General features: G+C 37.4%; 1 protein-coding gene across 1 annotated transcript; it reads right to left on the minus strand.

Annotated features, from left to right (window-relative positions):
* Positions 1–5,123: 5,123 nt before the first annotated feature.
* LOC140811215 (uncharacterized) lies at positions 5,124–5,549 on the minus strand. Its single transcript, XM_073169084.1, has one exon. The coding sequence runs from the start codon at positions 5,547–5,549 to the stop codon at positions 5,124–5,126; it is 426 nt and encodes a 141-aa protein (XP_073025185.1).
* Positions 5,550–17,495: the final 11,946 nt, after the last annotated feature.

Genomic DNA, 17,495 nt, shown 5'->3' on the forward strand with positions numbered 1-17,495 from the left:
CGTCCTTGTCAGCCCAGTACTGTGGTTTAGTGTGATCAGAAGATTGTGTTATGCGTTACTTGCATTGATACAAATCTCTACGCAAAATGATGAAGCTATGTATTTCAAGTATGTTCAAGTATGCAGGCATGTTTAAGAAAAGTTTATGTTGATGGCACGTCTAAGTTTGAATGCACGTATGTTCAGGTTTTGATATGCAAGTCAAGTTTTAAGTATGTATGTCATATTTTAAAGTTGCATGTGATGTTATTATTGAGTACTTGTTACATCCAGTTTATACGTAGTCTTTAGACTCACTAGACTTGATCGATGCAGGTGACTATGTTTATGAAGAGGCTGGAGGTGGGGACCAAGGAGCAGGCTTGGACAGAGCGAGAGGCTAAACCCGAGGACCGTCATGTTTTAAGTCTTATGAAAACATTTAATACTTTTGTCAAAATTTAAACTTCAAATCTTAGTTGCAACAACTTGTGAGATGTACAATTTATTTCTTTTATCAAATTTTGATTGTTCGCGTTTATTTAAGAAAATTTTAATTTTTTCGCAAATTTTAAGTAGTAAAAAGTACGGTACGTTACAGAAAGGAAAAGAAGAATGGAGCTTTTGGAAGAAGTTTCCTTGGTTTCTCTCAAGTCTTGCTGAGAAAGGAATGAAGGAATGGTGAAAATGGCTCAAGGAAGTCGAAACTTATCTTTTTCTATGCAAGGCGGCACTCGGGCGGTCATTTTCTATAGCTCGATCACGGAACATTCTGTCCACAACCAAAAGTCCAGAACCAGTGGCGCTCGGGCGGTCATTTCTTACCGCTCGAGCGCCGCTCTGTGCACATCCACATCAACAATCACTACAGAAACGTCTCTTTCTTTCATAATTTAAAAACGTGGTAAACATGAAAAGCCCTATGTCTTGGCTTGAATTTCCAACTGGTTTCATGTCATCTGGAGATCTGGGAAAAAAGTTATGCTTATTCTCCCAACATGTTTCAGTAAGGGAATGACAGTATACACAACATACTTCACGGCACTTTTGGCTTGTCTTCCACAATTATTTTTACAAAACCCAAAACATGAAAGTTCTAGCGTTATATCCTAGCTTTCTAATGGTTATGACATCACACAATTTGGATCAATATTCAAATGCTTATGCTAAAACCCGTAAGAACTACCATATTTTCATCTCATTTCCTACCAACTTCTTTACACTACTTCTACCTACACATCTTACTATGACTATTTAGACATATATTCTTTCGCAATACACCCTGAACAATATAAAAATCATGTTCAATCTAAATATTGATACCTCAATCATAACGTGAAATCTAATGAGCTAAATAACTACATAATAAACGACATAAACGCATTATTATCATTTGTACGAGTAACTGGACATTACAATTCTCCCCTCGTTCAAAGAATTTCGTCCTCGAAATTTGACATACCATATAGTTCAGCATATCTCTGTTGAATCTTGTCTTCTCGCTTCCAAGTTGCTTCTTCAATTGCATGATTGCGCCATAACAATTTTACCAAGGGTATTTCCTTGCCCCGTAGCACTTTTGATTTCCTATCGAGGATTTGGACCGGCTGTTCTTCATACGAGAGATTCGATGCAAGCTGCAATGGTTCGTAATGAAGAACGTGAGAAGGATTGGCCAAATATTTCCGTAGCAAGAAAACATTAAAAAATTTATGAACATTTGATAAGTTCGGTGGTAAAGCAACTCGGTAGGCCCTGTCTCTTATTCTTTCCAAGATTTCAAATGGACCGATATATCTTGGAGTCAATTTTCCCTTCTTACCAAAACGCAAAATGCCTTTCAATTGTGATATCTTTAGAAATACATGGTTACCAACCTGAAATTCCAATCGACGACGTCGCACATCAGCATAGCTTTTCTGTCGGCTCTGGGCAGTATGCATTATTTCTCTGATCTTGATTACTAATTCGGCTGTCTGTTGTACCAATTCAGGGCCTAATAATTTTCTTTCTCCTACTTCATCCCAATGTACCGGAGAGCGACATTTTCTAACATATAATGCAGTATATGGTGCCATTCCAATACTTGACGGATAGCTATTGTTATATGTAAACTCAACCAACGGTAGTTTACTATCCCAACTGCTTGGAAAATCAATAGTACAGGCCCTCAATATATTTTCTAAGATCTTATTTACTCGTTCTGATTGTCCATCAGTTTGAGGGTGGAATGTTGTACTAAATGGAAATCGAGTTCCCATGGCATAATGTAAACTTTTCCAAAATGCAGACATAAATTTGATATCTCTATCAGATACAATGGACACTGGGATGCCATGAAGTCTCACTATCTCTTTGATGTATTTTTCAGCATATTGATTCATCGTGTATGTGGTCTTCACCGGAAGAAAGTGAGCTAATTTCCTAAGTCGATCCACAATAACCCATATAGCATTGAATCCTCTTTATGTTCTTGGCAAACCAAGGATGAAATCCATTGTGATATGTTCCCATTTCAACTCAGTAATGAGTAGTGGTTTCAGAAGTCCTGCTAGTCTGTGATGTTTAGTCTTGACCTGTTGACAAGTTATACATTGTGCAACGAATTGAGCAATGTCCTTTTTCATACCTGGCCACCAAAATAATGGTTTCAAATCCTTGTACATTTTTGTGCCTCCTGGATGGATCGAATAGGGAGCATCATGAGCATAAAAAAGAATGTCAGTTCTGATCGTTCCTTGCTATGGCACAGAAAATCTCCCTCAATATGTCCATATTCCTTCCCCATTCAATTCAAAGTTCAAATTTCCTTTTTCTTCATCTCGCTACCTCAGTTGTTGTAATTCATTATCTGTACTTTTTTCGGACTTAATTTTTTCGTGTTGGTCGAACCATGAAAGATGATAATTGGATGAAAGATGATAATTGGATTGCAGTGCTCTTTGGCATAACATCAATCTTCAAATTCTGTAAATCCCATAAAATTTGTTCTTGTACTTGGATTGCAGTAATAGAACTGGATTTTCGTTAATGCTTCTGCAACAACATTGGTTTTAGCTGGATGATAGGTAATAACACAATCATAACCATTCACTAATTCCAACCAATGTCGTTGACGCACATTCAATTATTTTTGTATGAATAAATATTTCAAACTCTTGTAGTCCATATATATTTCACACCGTTCACCATACAGATAATGGAGCCATATTTTCAATGCAAATACCACTGCTGCCAGTTCTAAATCATGTGTGGGATAATTCTTTTCATATTCCTTCAATTGTCTTGAGGCATAAGTGATCACCTTCCCGTGCTGCATTAAAACTGCTCCAAAACCTTGTTTCGAAGTATCACTATATAGCACAAAATCTCCTGGTCCTTCTGGTATTGCAAGGACCGGTGCTGATGTCAATTTCGCCTTTAACTCTTGGAAACTGTGATCAAATTCTTCGTTACATACAAATTTCACATTCTTTCGTGTTAAAGCAGTCAAAGGCAATGCTATCTTAGAAAATACGGCTTTAAACCGACGGTAATAACCAGATGATCCAAGAAACCTGCGTACCTCAGTAATAGTAGTTGGTCGTAGCCAGTTATTAACAGCTTCAATCTTACTTGGATCCACTGATATGCCTTATTTTGAAATGATATGACCCAAGAATGCTACTTGTTCAAGCCAAAATTCGCATTTCTTCCATTTGGCATACAAATGTTTATCTTTCAAAGTCTTCAAAACTAGGTTTAGATGTTCTCGATGCTCCTCTACAGTTCGTGAGTAGATGAGAATATCATCTATATACACAATCACCAACTTTTCTAAAATGGATTGAAAATTCTATTCATTAAATCCATCAAAGAAGCGGGTGATTTCATTAGTCCAAATGTCATTACAAGAAATTCATAATGCCCATACCTCGTTCGGAAGGCAATCTTTGATATATCATCTGATTTTACTTTTAATTGTTGATAGCCTGATCGTAATCAGTCTTCGAAAATATAGCAGCTCCTTGTAATTGATCAAAAAAATCATCAATTCTGAGGAGTGGATATCTGTTTTTAATTGTCACCTTGTTCAACTCCCGATAATCAATACTTAGACGAACGGTACCGTATTTCTTTTTCACAAATAAAACATGTTCATCCCACGGTGAAAAACTCGGTCTAATAAACCCTTTATCAAGTAACTCCTGCAACTGTTCTTTCAATTCTTTCATTTCTATAAGAGCTAATCGATAAGGAGCTTTTGAGATTGGATGAGTTCCTGTCTCAATATCAATCACAAATTCGATCTCCCTATCTGAGGGTAAGCCTGTTACTTCATCAGGAAATACTTTTGGGAATTCACAAACAACATCTGTATCTTTTAATTCACGAACAGGTGGATCAATAGTTAACACAGATGCTAAATATCCTTGACACCCATTCTGTAGTAATTTACAAGCTTTCATACAAGAGATTATCCGAAGAGGTAAGGATATACCTGCACTTGCTACTATGAATGGTTCAGCTCCTACTGGTACAAATTTGATCATCTTTATGCCACAGTCAATAGTAACTTTGTATTTCGAGAGCCAGTCCATTCTCAATATCACATCAAAATCAGTCATCCTCAGAACTATCAAGTCAGCATACATCTGATGGCCTTGGACATATATTGGACACCCTCGCACAATCTCATCTGTCTGTAATTCTTGCTCGGAAGGTAAGGCTATGGCGAGTTGTGTCTCTATTGTACTTGCTGTAATGCCCAGTCTCCTTACAAACGATTCCAAAATAAAGGAATGCGTGGCTCCTGAGTCTAGTAAAACAATAGCAGTAATATCAAAAATCAAGAACATACCAGTGATCATCGTTGTATCCGCATCCACTTCTTCTTTGGTCATGGAGAAAAGTCATCCCTGTACTTTCTCAGAACTTCCTGGACAATTTCTAGCGAGATGCCCTGGCTTTTTGCAATGATAACAAACATTGGAACCTTGCGTACATTCACCGCCATGGAGTTTGCCACATTTAGGACAAGGTGGCATGTTTTGTTCTTTATGTGGAGAGGGACCCTTACCACTAGGTTCCTCTGGTCGAGTACCTTTACAATCGGTCTTTTTGTTTTGTCCTGTTGCTTGGCTCCTTTGAAAGTACTGCTGCCTTCACTGTTGTCTGTCTCTGTCAATGTCTTGCTCATCCTGTTCTGCCATAAGTGCTCTTTCTACTATCTCACCGTATGTAGCAACTTTCGACATTTGTACATCTCTTTTAATTTCAGAGCGAAGTCCTCGCATGAAGTGTTCGCCCTTACTGGTATCATTTTGTGCAATATATGGTACATATTGGACTCCATCCTCGAATTGTTGTATGTATTCCGCCATTGACATGGTTCCTTGCTTTAGATTAAGGAAATCACTGGCTTTATTGGCTCGTACATCTTTACTGAAATATTTGTTGTAAAACATGGACTTAAATGTATGCCATGTCAATGGCCTCGCAGGTAATGCCACACTTTCACTCTCCCACCATATTCTTGCATGTTTCGTTAACAAAAAGATGTCACACATTACTTTGTCATCATCTTCCATATGAAGGTAGGAGAAGATGGACTCCAATAATTTAATCTATTCTTCTGCTACTGCCGGATCGGTGCTTCCCATGAATTCAGGAGGATTTAGACGTCGAAAATGATCATACACATCAATTTGAACATGACCTTGTCTGGGTAGAATGGCTTGTGCTTGTGCCTGCTCATGTGTAGTTTGTTGCATCTCAACTAATTGTTGTATCTGCTCCCCATGAACTTGCGCTTGTTGTTGGAGCAATTGAGCAAAGTCATCTACAGGTCGTGGCGCACTGCCCTCACCTTCGACTGCTGGGGCCTTGCCCTTAGATTACTCTCTGTCATGTAATTTACGTTTCGGTGGCATCGTCGCTTATCTTAACCTACATGTAGGATACATAGACACATATAACTTAACATAAACTATGTGATACAAAGATATTTACTTTCCGAGTTCCCCATGTATGGATGAAGTGCAGTGTCTTCCGTGTCGAAGAACCGTGGGCTCTGATACCACTCCAAAATGTCACACCCTTGCTCTATACTTGACATGATTACCATAATCAAAATAGGATTTGAATGATATACCTTTAATATTAGCCAATTCAAACAAGGGATATCAATTTGATGGTTTTTAAAGTTTTTGGCATGATGTCCCTATATTTTGTAAAATCCAAACTCAAGCAACCATATCTGTACATACACATAATCATACTCAAACATACAACCATATCTGTACATACACATAATCTGGACTTAAATCCACCCATGATGTCAACAAGCTCTATATCTTGTAAAATCAGTCCTTTTCCTTTCATGTTCATGTTCATGTTCATGTTCATGACATAGCACCCATCTTCAATATTCATGAGTTCCTTTCATATTTAATACATAACAATGGAATATAGTGCTATGTTTTCATCAATAAGCATACTAACAACATATAGCAATAAACTGAAGTCATTTGAAATCATAATATTACTCATGTATTACTTCAAGAACATGCCAACTTACAGTCCAAGAGTAAGAACACTTGTTTGAGAAGATGTTTATCAGTCCTATGCTGTCAATAAACCAATAGTTCAGTCACTATGTCTCTAGTAGGTGAAAGCTACTCCTTTACATGTAGAACAACTAAAAGAGAAGAAAACCTACACCCTTAGGAAGTTCTTGAGATGGAGAACTAACTTTTAACTTCAAACTAATGAAAGGAAATGAAAAAGGGAGCTTTTGGAAGAATTTTCCTTGGTTTCTCTCGAGTCTTGCTGAGAAAGGAATGAATGAATGGTGAAAATGGCTCAAGGAAGTCGAAACTTATCTTTTTCTATGCAAGGCGGTGCGCGGGCGGTCATTTTCTACCGCTCGAGCGCGGAACATTTTGTCCAAAACCAAAAATCCAGAACCAGTGGTGCTCGGGCGGTCATTTCTTACAGCTCGGGCGCTGCTCTGCGCACAGACACATCAAAGATCGCTCCGGAAACGTATTTTTCCTTCATAATTTGAAAAAGTGGTAAACATGAATGTTGTAGCCCTATGTCTTGGATTGAATCTCCAACTGGTTTCATGTCATTTGAAGGTCTAAGTCAAACGTTATGCTTATTCTCCCAACATGTGTCAGTGAGGGAATGACGGTATACACGACACACTTCGGGGCACTTTTGGCTTATCTTCCACAATGATTTTTACACCCAAAACATGAAAGTTGTAGCATTATATCTTAGCTTTCTAATGGTTATGGCATCTCACAATTTGGATCAATATTCAAATGATTATGCTACAACCCGTAAGAACTACCATATTTTCATCTCATTTCCTACCAAGTTCATTACACTACTTCTATCTACACATCTTACTATCACTATTTAGATATATATTCATTCTCAATACACCATGAACAATATAAAATCATGTTCATTCTAAATATTGATACCTCAATCATCACGTGAAATCTAATGAGCTAAATAACTACATAATAAACGACATAAACGCATTATTATCATTTGTATGAGTAACCAGACATTACAATATGACTATAAGAATGGGGATATCGTGAGAGAAAAGGGTCAGAGGAAGTCTGTTTATGGGAGAAAGCCCTAGAGAGATCCCGCCGATCGTATTTCCATTCGATGAGGATAGGCCAAGGCTCAGTTGACGAGAGATCGTCGCCGATGACCCCGCCGCCCACTACTTTGGTTACATGTAGATGAAAACATCAATTTTCGAGGATGAGGAAAGTCACAATTAACGATCTGAATTCAATAAAAAGAAAATTTTTATGATCATGATGAAAGGATACATGTTATGAATGAGGAAAAGGAAAAAGTTGAGGTTTAAAGTATGCATGTTCATATGAATATGTTGAGGATGATATCAAAATGTTTACGAAAGGTTTACGAAAATATTTATGAAATTTTTTACGTAAATGTTTATGAAAAGCTTATGAAATGTTTATGTTCAAAGTTTATGCATCATGAAAATGTTTATGAAAATGTTACTGTTTTAAAGTTTATGCATCTTCATGAAAATGATATTTTAAGTACAAGTATTTTTCGTTGTTGTATGTGATATGTATATGTATTATGTTGTTATCAAGATTATGGTGTGTTGAGTCTTTAGACTCACTAGGTGTGATGGATGCAGGTGAGTTTGAGGGAGGTCTTGATGGTTGATTTGGCTGGAATGAAGGTGCACATAACCCGAGGACCAGCGTTTCTACTTTTCCGCACTCATGACTTATGATTACGATTATGTTAAAAGATTTTTAAGACAATTTATTTATGAGTGGTTTTTGAGAGGTTATAGTATGTGCTATACTTTTCAAATGTTATTTTTAGGTTTGGTAAAATGTTATACGATTTGACCATTCCCTTTGATTTTGAAATATTAGTTGGTTGATTTATTTTAAAATATTGTCAAAAATATTTTATGGTTCGGCCGAATGCTAAGTGAGGTTTGAAAAAAAAATTCTAGCACGATTTATTTATTAAAATAAAACAGTTAGTCAATCCCCTAATCATATCAATGATTAAATAAATTAGTCTTTCAAAAGCTAGCCAAAGTATATGAAATGAAATAATCCATAAATCCTAAAAGAATTCAAATGAAAGAATTCAAGTCTATAAAGTCTACGAAACATCTTCCATGTCATCATCATCCTCAATGATCTCTTCTACATATTCTACGTATTCATCTTCCTTAGTTAGATTATTACCTGAAATCAAAATTATTCAGTACACTCCTGTATCCAGCCACTAATTGGATCTCCACAATAAAGAAAAATCTTTACCAAAAATAAATAATAAATACACATGCAAATAGGATGTGAGAATGAGATAACAACAGAATGACAGAACCAGCACTTTGACCATAGGGAAACAAGAGGTGGCTCGCATACTTACCCACATGCAGTACTTTGACCCGCAGGAACCAAGAGGTGGCTTGCATGATAGACAGAATAGAACAACATCCACAACGGGACCCCATTATGCAGCACTTTGACCATAGGAAAACAAGAGGTGACTCACATGTATCCCACATGCAGCACTTTGACCCGCAGGAACCAAGAGGTGGCTCACATGACTTACATATCATCCAAAATATCACCAGAACATAACCAAATAAGGGATTCCAACAAATAAGGAACAATAAAGCATCGATAACAATGATATGCATCCAAATTCATTATTGTGGAGCTTTTGCGAAATAATTTCGGAATAGAAGTGTACGCACCTGAGATCCTTAGCTTAAATGTGAATACTAAATCAGGAATCTTGAGCAATATCAAAATCTATAAACCAAGGTTATTAGATTAGGTGTTTGGTAAATAAAGTTCCAGCAACTATATATTACTGTTTAAATCCATATAATACAATATCCTAAATATTGAGAAGCTAGCTGACCGAAAGCATTCTATCCAAGCCTCAAAGTTATGATGCTATTATTAAGTTTTAAGATAATACTTAATACTTAATTTGGAACTAACCTCTTCTAACACAAAATACCAATCATTTTAACGTTGAACCAACAATGATAAATTGAGACTGTGCTAGTACATAAATATATGTATATACGTAATTGAATTTTTTTTTTCAAAACATGGTTAACATTAAAATTAATCATTTGTTAATTAGTATCTGTAATGCCCAAAAATCAGTACACGTATAACCTAAGCATTATTTAAATTGTTAAATATTTTATTTAAGCTTAAAATGATTTTAGTGATGCATGATTTATTTAAATTGCATTATTTTAATGTTTAAGTTATGCACACTAAAATGTTTTTCAAGTTTCATGTTTCAGGCGATTACTCGAGGCGGGATTGGGGAAAAGATCGGTGACGATTTTAGCAATTTAAAATGTAGTATTTTATTTTAAGTTGAGATTGGGGCATTTTAACTAATTTATTAAGTTGAGTATTTTAAAGCCTAATTTAATTATTAGGTGAATTTTAGAATTTTAAAGCTTTTTAAAGTCTAGCACTTGTGTCTTTTTTTATGGGACTCTATAGTTGAGGGGATAAACTCTTTATTAGCATTTTTAATTATTAATTTAGCATATTATATTCCCCTATTTAGCTAAAACACACTCACACTTTTACACACACCTAACACACGCACACACCCACTAACACACACACACACTATCGGCTAAAACACACACACACATATTTCATTCAGTTTTTATTATTTTTGAGAGGAGAAATATTAGGGTTCTTAGTCTAGAGTGCAGCCGCCCCTTCCCTCTATATTTTCCAGAGAATTTTCATTGGTCTTCTTCAAGGATTTTCGTGCCACGTTCGTCCCGAATCAACCTAGCACCTATCCCCGCTTCAGTATCGTCAATTTGGTAAAGTTTATCATCAAAAACTACGTATATTCTGTTATTTTTGCATCGATCTCGTAATATTATGCGTTGTGTTGTTATTTATGCGTAAAAATACATGTGTGATGCGTAAATGTTTGAGCAATTATGTTTAGATCACTTTTGAAACCATTTTTAGATCTAAAATCATGTTTTTACTGTCTTTTTAAATACTGCGATTTTTCGATACCTTCGATTTGACAGTAAATTCGAAATATTTGGATAAAAATTGAGTGAGTTATGATGTTTTTCGTGGGACTGCTCAAACTGTATTTTCAGAAAATTTGTTTATTAATGCGTTCTGGAAGTTTTATTGTTGCAGGATTCGTGGGGATCGACGGGTTATCATTCATGCGTATAGTTATATTGTTAATAAAGTTGGGATGGTTATTGATGTTTCGTTTCATGTCGTTAGGCAATTGGGAGAATGAGTAGTCGTGAAAACCACTTTTGTAAAAATTGTGTGTAAGGGTTTATTGTCTACTTGTGATGTGTCGTTGTTTTGGGACGATTGAATAAGCTCGGGTCAGTGTTATGGTATCCTAGGATGGGCCTCGTGGTGTTCGCTCATAGTCCGTACAATCAAGTTTGGGAGAAATAAGCAATATAAGAATTTCCCACAGGTTTTATGTTATCCGAGGCTAGCCGGACCACCACACGGACCCAGGCACGGGGTCCGTGCCTTTGTTTCTTCACGGTGCCAAATTCCAGTGTTTACACGGACCCTGAAACGGGGTCTGTGTCCTCCTTTTTCTTCGAGTATACAGATACAATTCCTACCCGGACCCGGACCCGGACCCGGATCCGGCAGGGTGCAAGGGATCCGTGTACTCCAGTCTTTGGGAATTTTCTTTGGCGTCCGTTGGGATTTCAGGCCATGGTTTAGTGCAATGTTTAACAAGGTCGAGTCACGGGAATTTAGAATGTCCTAAGGAAAAGATTGAGCTTGAATGTAAGCACGAATACCTACGTCTAATTTATGCAAGTTAAGTGTCGACTTCATGATTAGTATGTGCAGTAGCGACCCCAAGCAAGATCCAACGAATTCCTCAACGCCAAGTAAGTATGTTGATGTGCAAAAGAAAATATTTTAAGTTTTTGAGGTATGCTAAATGTCTTGTGACCAAATTATGAATGGGTTTGGAAGTCGGTGAACATGGCCGAGGACCTCTCCACCCCGTTAAATTATGAACGAGTTTAGATCAGGATTGGAAAGAGTTAAATTATGAACGGAGATCTCATGTATGTGGCAGTGAATTCTTCCCTGTCAACCCAGTACTGTGGTTTAGTCTGCTCAGCCGAAATATGTTATGGGTCACTTGCTTTGAAACATCCTTTACGCAAAATGATGAAGTTATGTAAGTACAAGTATGCAAGCATGTTTATGAAAGTTTCACGTAGGGATGACAATGGGTAGGGTATGGGTCGGATTTCATATATCCATCTGATCCCATACCCATCGGATATTGAATTTCATCCACATCCCCATATCCATCGGATTATCGGATACACATACCATACCCAAATACCCTATTATCATATACAATTGAATTTTTTCAAATTTAAATTGTTTCAATGAAGTTATGAATATTTAAAAAATTATTTAAATGAACAATATGAAAATTTATTAATGATAAAAATTTGCAAAATAAACTTTTTAGAAAAAAAACAAAATATTAAAATAGTTTAAGTTGAATAAAAGTACGCAATTCAACAAAAATAAAATATTTTTCAATTTTTGAAGTCAAACATGTAATAAACTTACCAATGGAGAAGATGAAAAATTGAATGAAAATAAAAGAGCGGTAAAACCTTGAAACATAAAAGTGAAAGCGAAAGGGAAGAGAAAAGAAAAAGTATCGATTTACTTGAATTTGAAAAGATGAATCTTTAATATAAATAAATATAATTACTATATATGTATGATTTACTTGGATTTGAGAAGATGAATCTTTAATATAAATAAATATAATTACTATATATATACATATATATATATATATATATATATATATATATTATATTTAATTTAAACGGGTATTAGGGTCGGGTGTGGGTCGGATTATATCAAACCCGCCTCCATACCCAAACCTAAAAATCACCATACCTGATTACTCAATTATTTAATCGGGTCTAAAAATCCCTCCATACCCTCTTCTATTCGGGTCGGGTGTCGGATCCTCCAACGGGTTCGGAGGAAATTGTCATCCCTAGTTTCACGTTATGGCACGTCTAAGATATGTACGTAAGTTCAAGTTTAAGTAAGTACGCCCTATTTTGAAGTTGCATGTGGTTTTATTACGTATTATTCGTTACTCCCAGTTTATACGTATTGAGTCTTTAAACTCACTAGACTTGATCGATACAGGTGAGAATGATTATGAGGAGGCTGGATGTGGCGACCAAGGGGCAGGCTTGGACTGAGCAGGAGAATAGACCCGAGGACCGCTCCAGTTTTTAGTTTCATGAAAATGTTCAAATACTTGTGTGAAACTTAAATTTTAGATCTTTTGTTGCAACAGACTTGGAGACGTACAGTTTACTTTAGCAAACTTTATATGTTTATGATTTATTTAAGAAAATTTTAAATTCTTCTGCAATTTTTAAGCAGTAAAAAGTACGGTACGTTACAGTATCTTTGTATCACAAATTCAGCAACTCATTTCCTTCTTCTATGGAATCGACCAGCTATCAAGACATCACCTAACACCCAACAATGATTTTTTTTTTTAAAAGCCATTTCCATTTAAAAATGTATTTAGTTGTCAAATAATTCAAAACCCATCATACGTAGCAAGAAATCTGAAATTGTTTTACTGTAATTTATGAACTACTAAGAGCCTAAATCATCAAACAAACCTTAATAAATGATATCTTATGATTGAAAATCTTAAGATTCTCAAATTCACTTGTTACCCTCTTTAAAATAGTTTCCTACCTACGCATCAAGTTTTGATAATAACACAACAATCTAGAAAATAATAATTAAACTTACCTTAAAACAATAGAAATTAAATGAGAATAGAAGATGAGCAAATTTCCTCCCTCTCCTACTTTTCCCTACACTGATGGAAGACGGCTACTGTGTTCTAGTGAGGGTTTTTTTTTCCTCAATTTATGTTTAAATCACTAATGGGCCAAATATAATTATTTAATGTTTTATTTTAAAGCCCATTAACTTTTATTAGTATTAAGATTAAATATATTAAAATACGTAAATAAGCATGTCAGGAGCCGCTCATTGTTCGTGCAACCTCATGGCACTGGCGATCACCCCCCAGCCTTTTCGGGCCCGGGCCTCACATGCCCACCAGCTTTCGCTTAGTTCATCCTCGAACCACACCGTACTCGGAGAGGTTGGCTCTGATACCAACCGTAACGCCCCAGATTCGACGATGGTCCTCACTGTACCAAGACGAGTCTTTCCAGTGTGCTTATGTCCTCACTCACACGCACCACAGGAAACTTCCCAGGGGGTCACCCATCTCAAAATTAACCCAAGTCAAACACGCTTAACTTTGGAGTTCTTATGTGATGAGCTACAGAAAAGAAAAGGTTGCACGGACAATGAGCGGCTCCTGGCAGGCTTCTAGGCAGAGGGAACATGGATGAACCGATCTTACACCTGAAGGAGAGGGATTCAGAAATTGTTAAGATATGGGACTGTGCAGTTGAAGAGGGCTTTAGAGATTTTATAAGTATAACTCATCAGTGCTTGACTTGGGTCAATTCTGGGATGGGTGACCTCCTGGAAAATTTCCTAGGGTGCGTGTGAGTGAGGACATAAGCACGCTGGAAATACTCGTCTTGGTACAGTGAGGACAGTCGTCGAATCTGGGGCATTACAGTACGAGAGTACGAGTATCGTTCCTATAGAGACTGTAATTCACAATTGTTATTCTCAGTTATTAAACTTTTAGCAATGATAATTGGATGATTGTTTACTACTAGGATGAGTAAATAAAATTTCAAAAAAATGATTCACAAATTAAATGATGAAATAGATAAGCTAAAATGATTGATTAAAGATTCAAGGAGAAATGAATTTGTTGGGAATCTCAGTTCACCTACCCCTCACTAATTTACTTACTTCGTATGACAATAATCTAAGCTTTCGACGGGATTTCCTATCCAATTGAACAAGCCCTCTCGAGCTTTTCCAACTAATTCAACGCAGTGAAGTAATTAAATCTCTTTAAATATTTATCAAAGGTGAATTGCATGTTGTTATATAAAATCCCATAGCTTTTGACCTATTGGACTATGATTATCGACATGTATCCGACTTCATATTTCTATGTAAATTGTAAATCCACGGATTATGCTACTCGTTCCTATCACGGGCTATTCTCTCGAACTCACTCGCAATATTAAATCATTATCAAAGTTAGCTACACTTTAACAACGCACTGAAAATAATAGCACAATCAAGAATGATAAAAGGTCGATAGATAAATTAACTAAACTCGGTTTCGGGGTAGGATCCCATTAAATCCCATTAACTAAACTCGGTTTCGGGGTAGCTTTTAACAATTGCACAACTTTACCTTAAATCATAAAATATCATATTTTCATCAAAATCATCATTATAAATCATTTAACATGCATTATGACCCATTCGGGATGTTGCCAACCCTTTACGTGTTACCCAAGTATAAAATGATTGTTTTTCCCTAGACGTAAAATTCCTCAATTTTGACCTTTTCTTACTTTTAGTGACATGAGCTTATTCCAAATAATTATTTAAGCTTAAATACAATTTTTGATAATTTTATTTAGCTTAAATTCGAGGCTTTCGATTTAATTCCTTAATTAATTATTAATAGAGCGTTTTAATCGTGATGTATTTCAAAATTTGTTATTTTCTTCCGAAACTTTAAACATTGACTTTTTATTACCTAAACTAATCTTGCAAGCTACGAACCACCCACGTTGACCCATGGTTTGAAACTTATCCCCTAAAATTCAAAATTTGACCCTTGCGTGAACCCACCGAGCCATTTCTCAATTTTATCGAACCACGCCCGAGCCACCTCTAGCAAATCTTGACCAACCCACCTAGGGACCTTCGTAACCATCCCTGACCCAAGGACCCATCCCTTAACTCACGCAAACCTTCCTGAACCCAGACCCCAAGCTGTGTGTGTTGCTTCTTTGACATCCTAGGACTCCTACTCGGTTTAGGACTCACGTGCCCCCTTAACCGATGATCTCCTCTGGCCCTCACCTTCCTCAGACTATGCTCATACCCAACCGAATCCATCCCCTCTCGCTTTTGGCATAGCGGGCCCCCAGTGGGAGGCTCGCACGAGCCCTTGAACCAATGCAGCATCCAAGCGAACCAAAACAAGCGTCGCGCGTCCCCTTTTGTGCTCAAGAGTCCTGCTTCGCGTGGACTCTTTGCACCAGCCACCATCGAGCCCTAGCCTTCCTGACCCTCTCTGGACCACCCTGAGCTATCGCCTAAACCACCTACCAAAGCTATTAGCCCCTTGGTTGATGCAGCTCTCGGCCGCACCTTTTAGATGCATGGAAAGAGTCCAACCCTTGTGGGCTCTTCTCCAGCTGCTATCCACGAGTCCTAACCTTGATGACATACATATTATACTCACATATAATACGATGCAAAAATGACGACCAAACGAACAAAACATAAAACACCCACCTCCTAAATAAAAATCGTGATATGTCCCCATTCCACAAAACCACGAAAACATGTAGACAAACAAACGTAGAAACTAACATGAATGCTAAATAGAATGCAATCAAACTGAAAACAATAAACGAATACAAAGAAGTGGAAACATGAAAACTGCCCTGAACAATGCTCATCCTCGTCGTCCTTTGGTGGCACAACTTCATGATCCTGATCTTCTAGCTGAGAGTAAGCATAGTGTAATAGGAAAGGAGGCGGGTATGCTGGCGATGGTGGATAAACCAAGGTGTCGAGACACATGTGCGATACCATACCGCGCACCAAAAACTCCATTGATGTCATGTAGGTGCTGTCGATGGGGTTGTACTGCTCTTGATGAACCACAAAAGAACACAACTCCTCAACTTTATCAATAATTGTTCGCCGTCTAGGCTGTGGGGGTGGCAGTGGACGGTTAGTTGAGGCTTCATCCTCAGCAACCACTGGGAAGTCTAGAGCGCACTTACCCCGTTTCGTTTTCATACACGAGTTGTCAATGGGCTTCATTAGTTGCAACCATTCGTCATCAACATTGACGTCGACCCCGGCTCGTACACACAGCTCTGTAATGATAGTAGGGAAAAATAGGGCAATGTTGGAGCTGTGAATGGAATGTTGGATTTGAGAGATGATCAGTCGCCCACATTAATCGAAACATCCACCATCAGTGCATAGAGGTTTCACACTTGGTTCGAATGCACGGAATTCATCTCAGATTCCATTGCTTCAAGCCACTTGGATGAATCGGCATCAGATAACGCTTACTTGAAGGTCCTTGGATCACATCCATGGATAAGCTCATCATGGCCCTCTTCAAGAAGCAGACCTTACCTCATAGGTGGTTTCGAGACTCTCTCAAATCTTCTAGGAGCTTATATCTCCTCTCTTGGCTCTCCGGGTATGGGTTCTTCAATTGTGGGTGTCTCTCGAACCTCTTCCAGTTCTATCATATTTCTTTTCTATCCAATAGAAATTCATTTTCCAAAAAGGTTGCATTCCCAGAAACAAACACTTTTGTTTCTTGGGGATGATAGAAATAGTATCCAACTTAATTCCTTGGATATCCCACAAAGTAACATAAAATGGATCGACTATCCAATTTATCTCCCACTGCCTGCTTCACAAAATCAGGGCGTACCCATATTCTAAGATAAGATTATTTGGGAGGCTTACCCATCCATATCTCATATGGTGTTTTATCAACTGTCTTTGAATGAACATTTTTCAACAACAGTGCCGCTGTCTCAAGCGCATATCCCCAAAAAGATGGCGGCAACTCCGTGAACCCCATCATAGACCGACCGAACCATGTCCATCGAAGCCCGGTTACGACGTTCCGAAACAACATTTAACTGTGGTGTAGTTGGCGGAGTCCACTGCGAGATAATCCCATTCTCCCTAAGATACTCTTGGAAC

This window comes from Primulina eburnea, chromosome 14 (assembly GCF_022965805.1).
Source record: "Primulina eburnea isolate SZY01 chromosome 14, ASM2296580v1, whole genome shotgun sequence".
NCBI classification, from domain to species: Eukaryota; Viridiplantae; Streptophyta; class Magnoliopsida; order Lamiales; family Gesneriaceae; genus Primulina; species Primulina eburnea.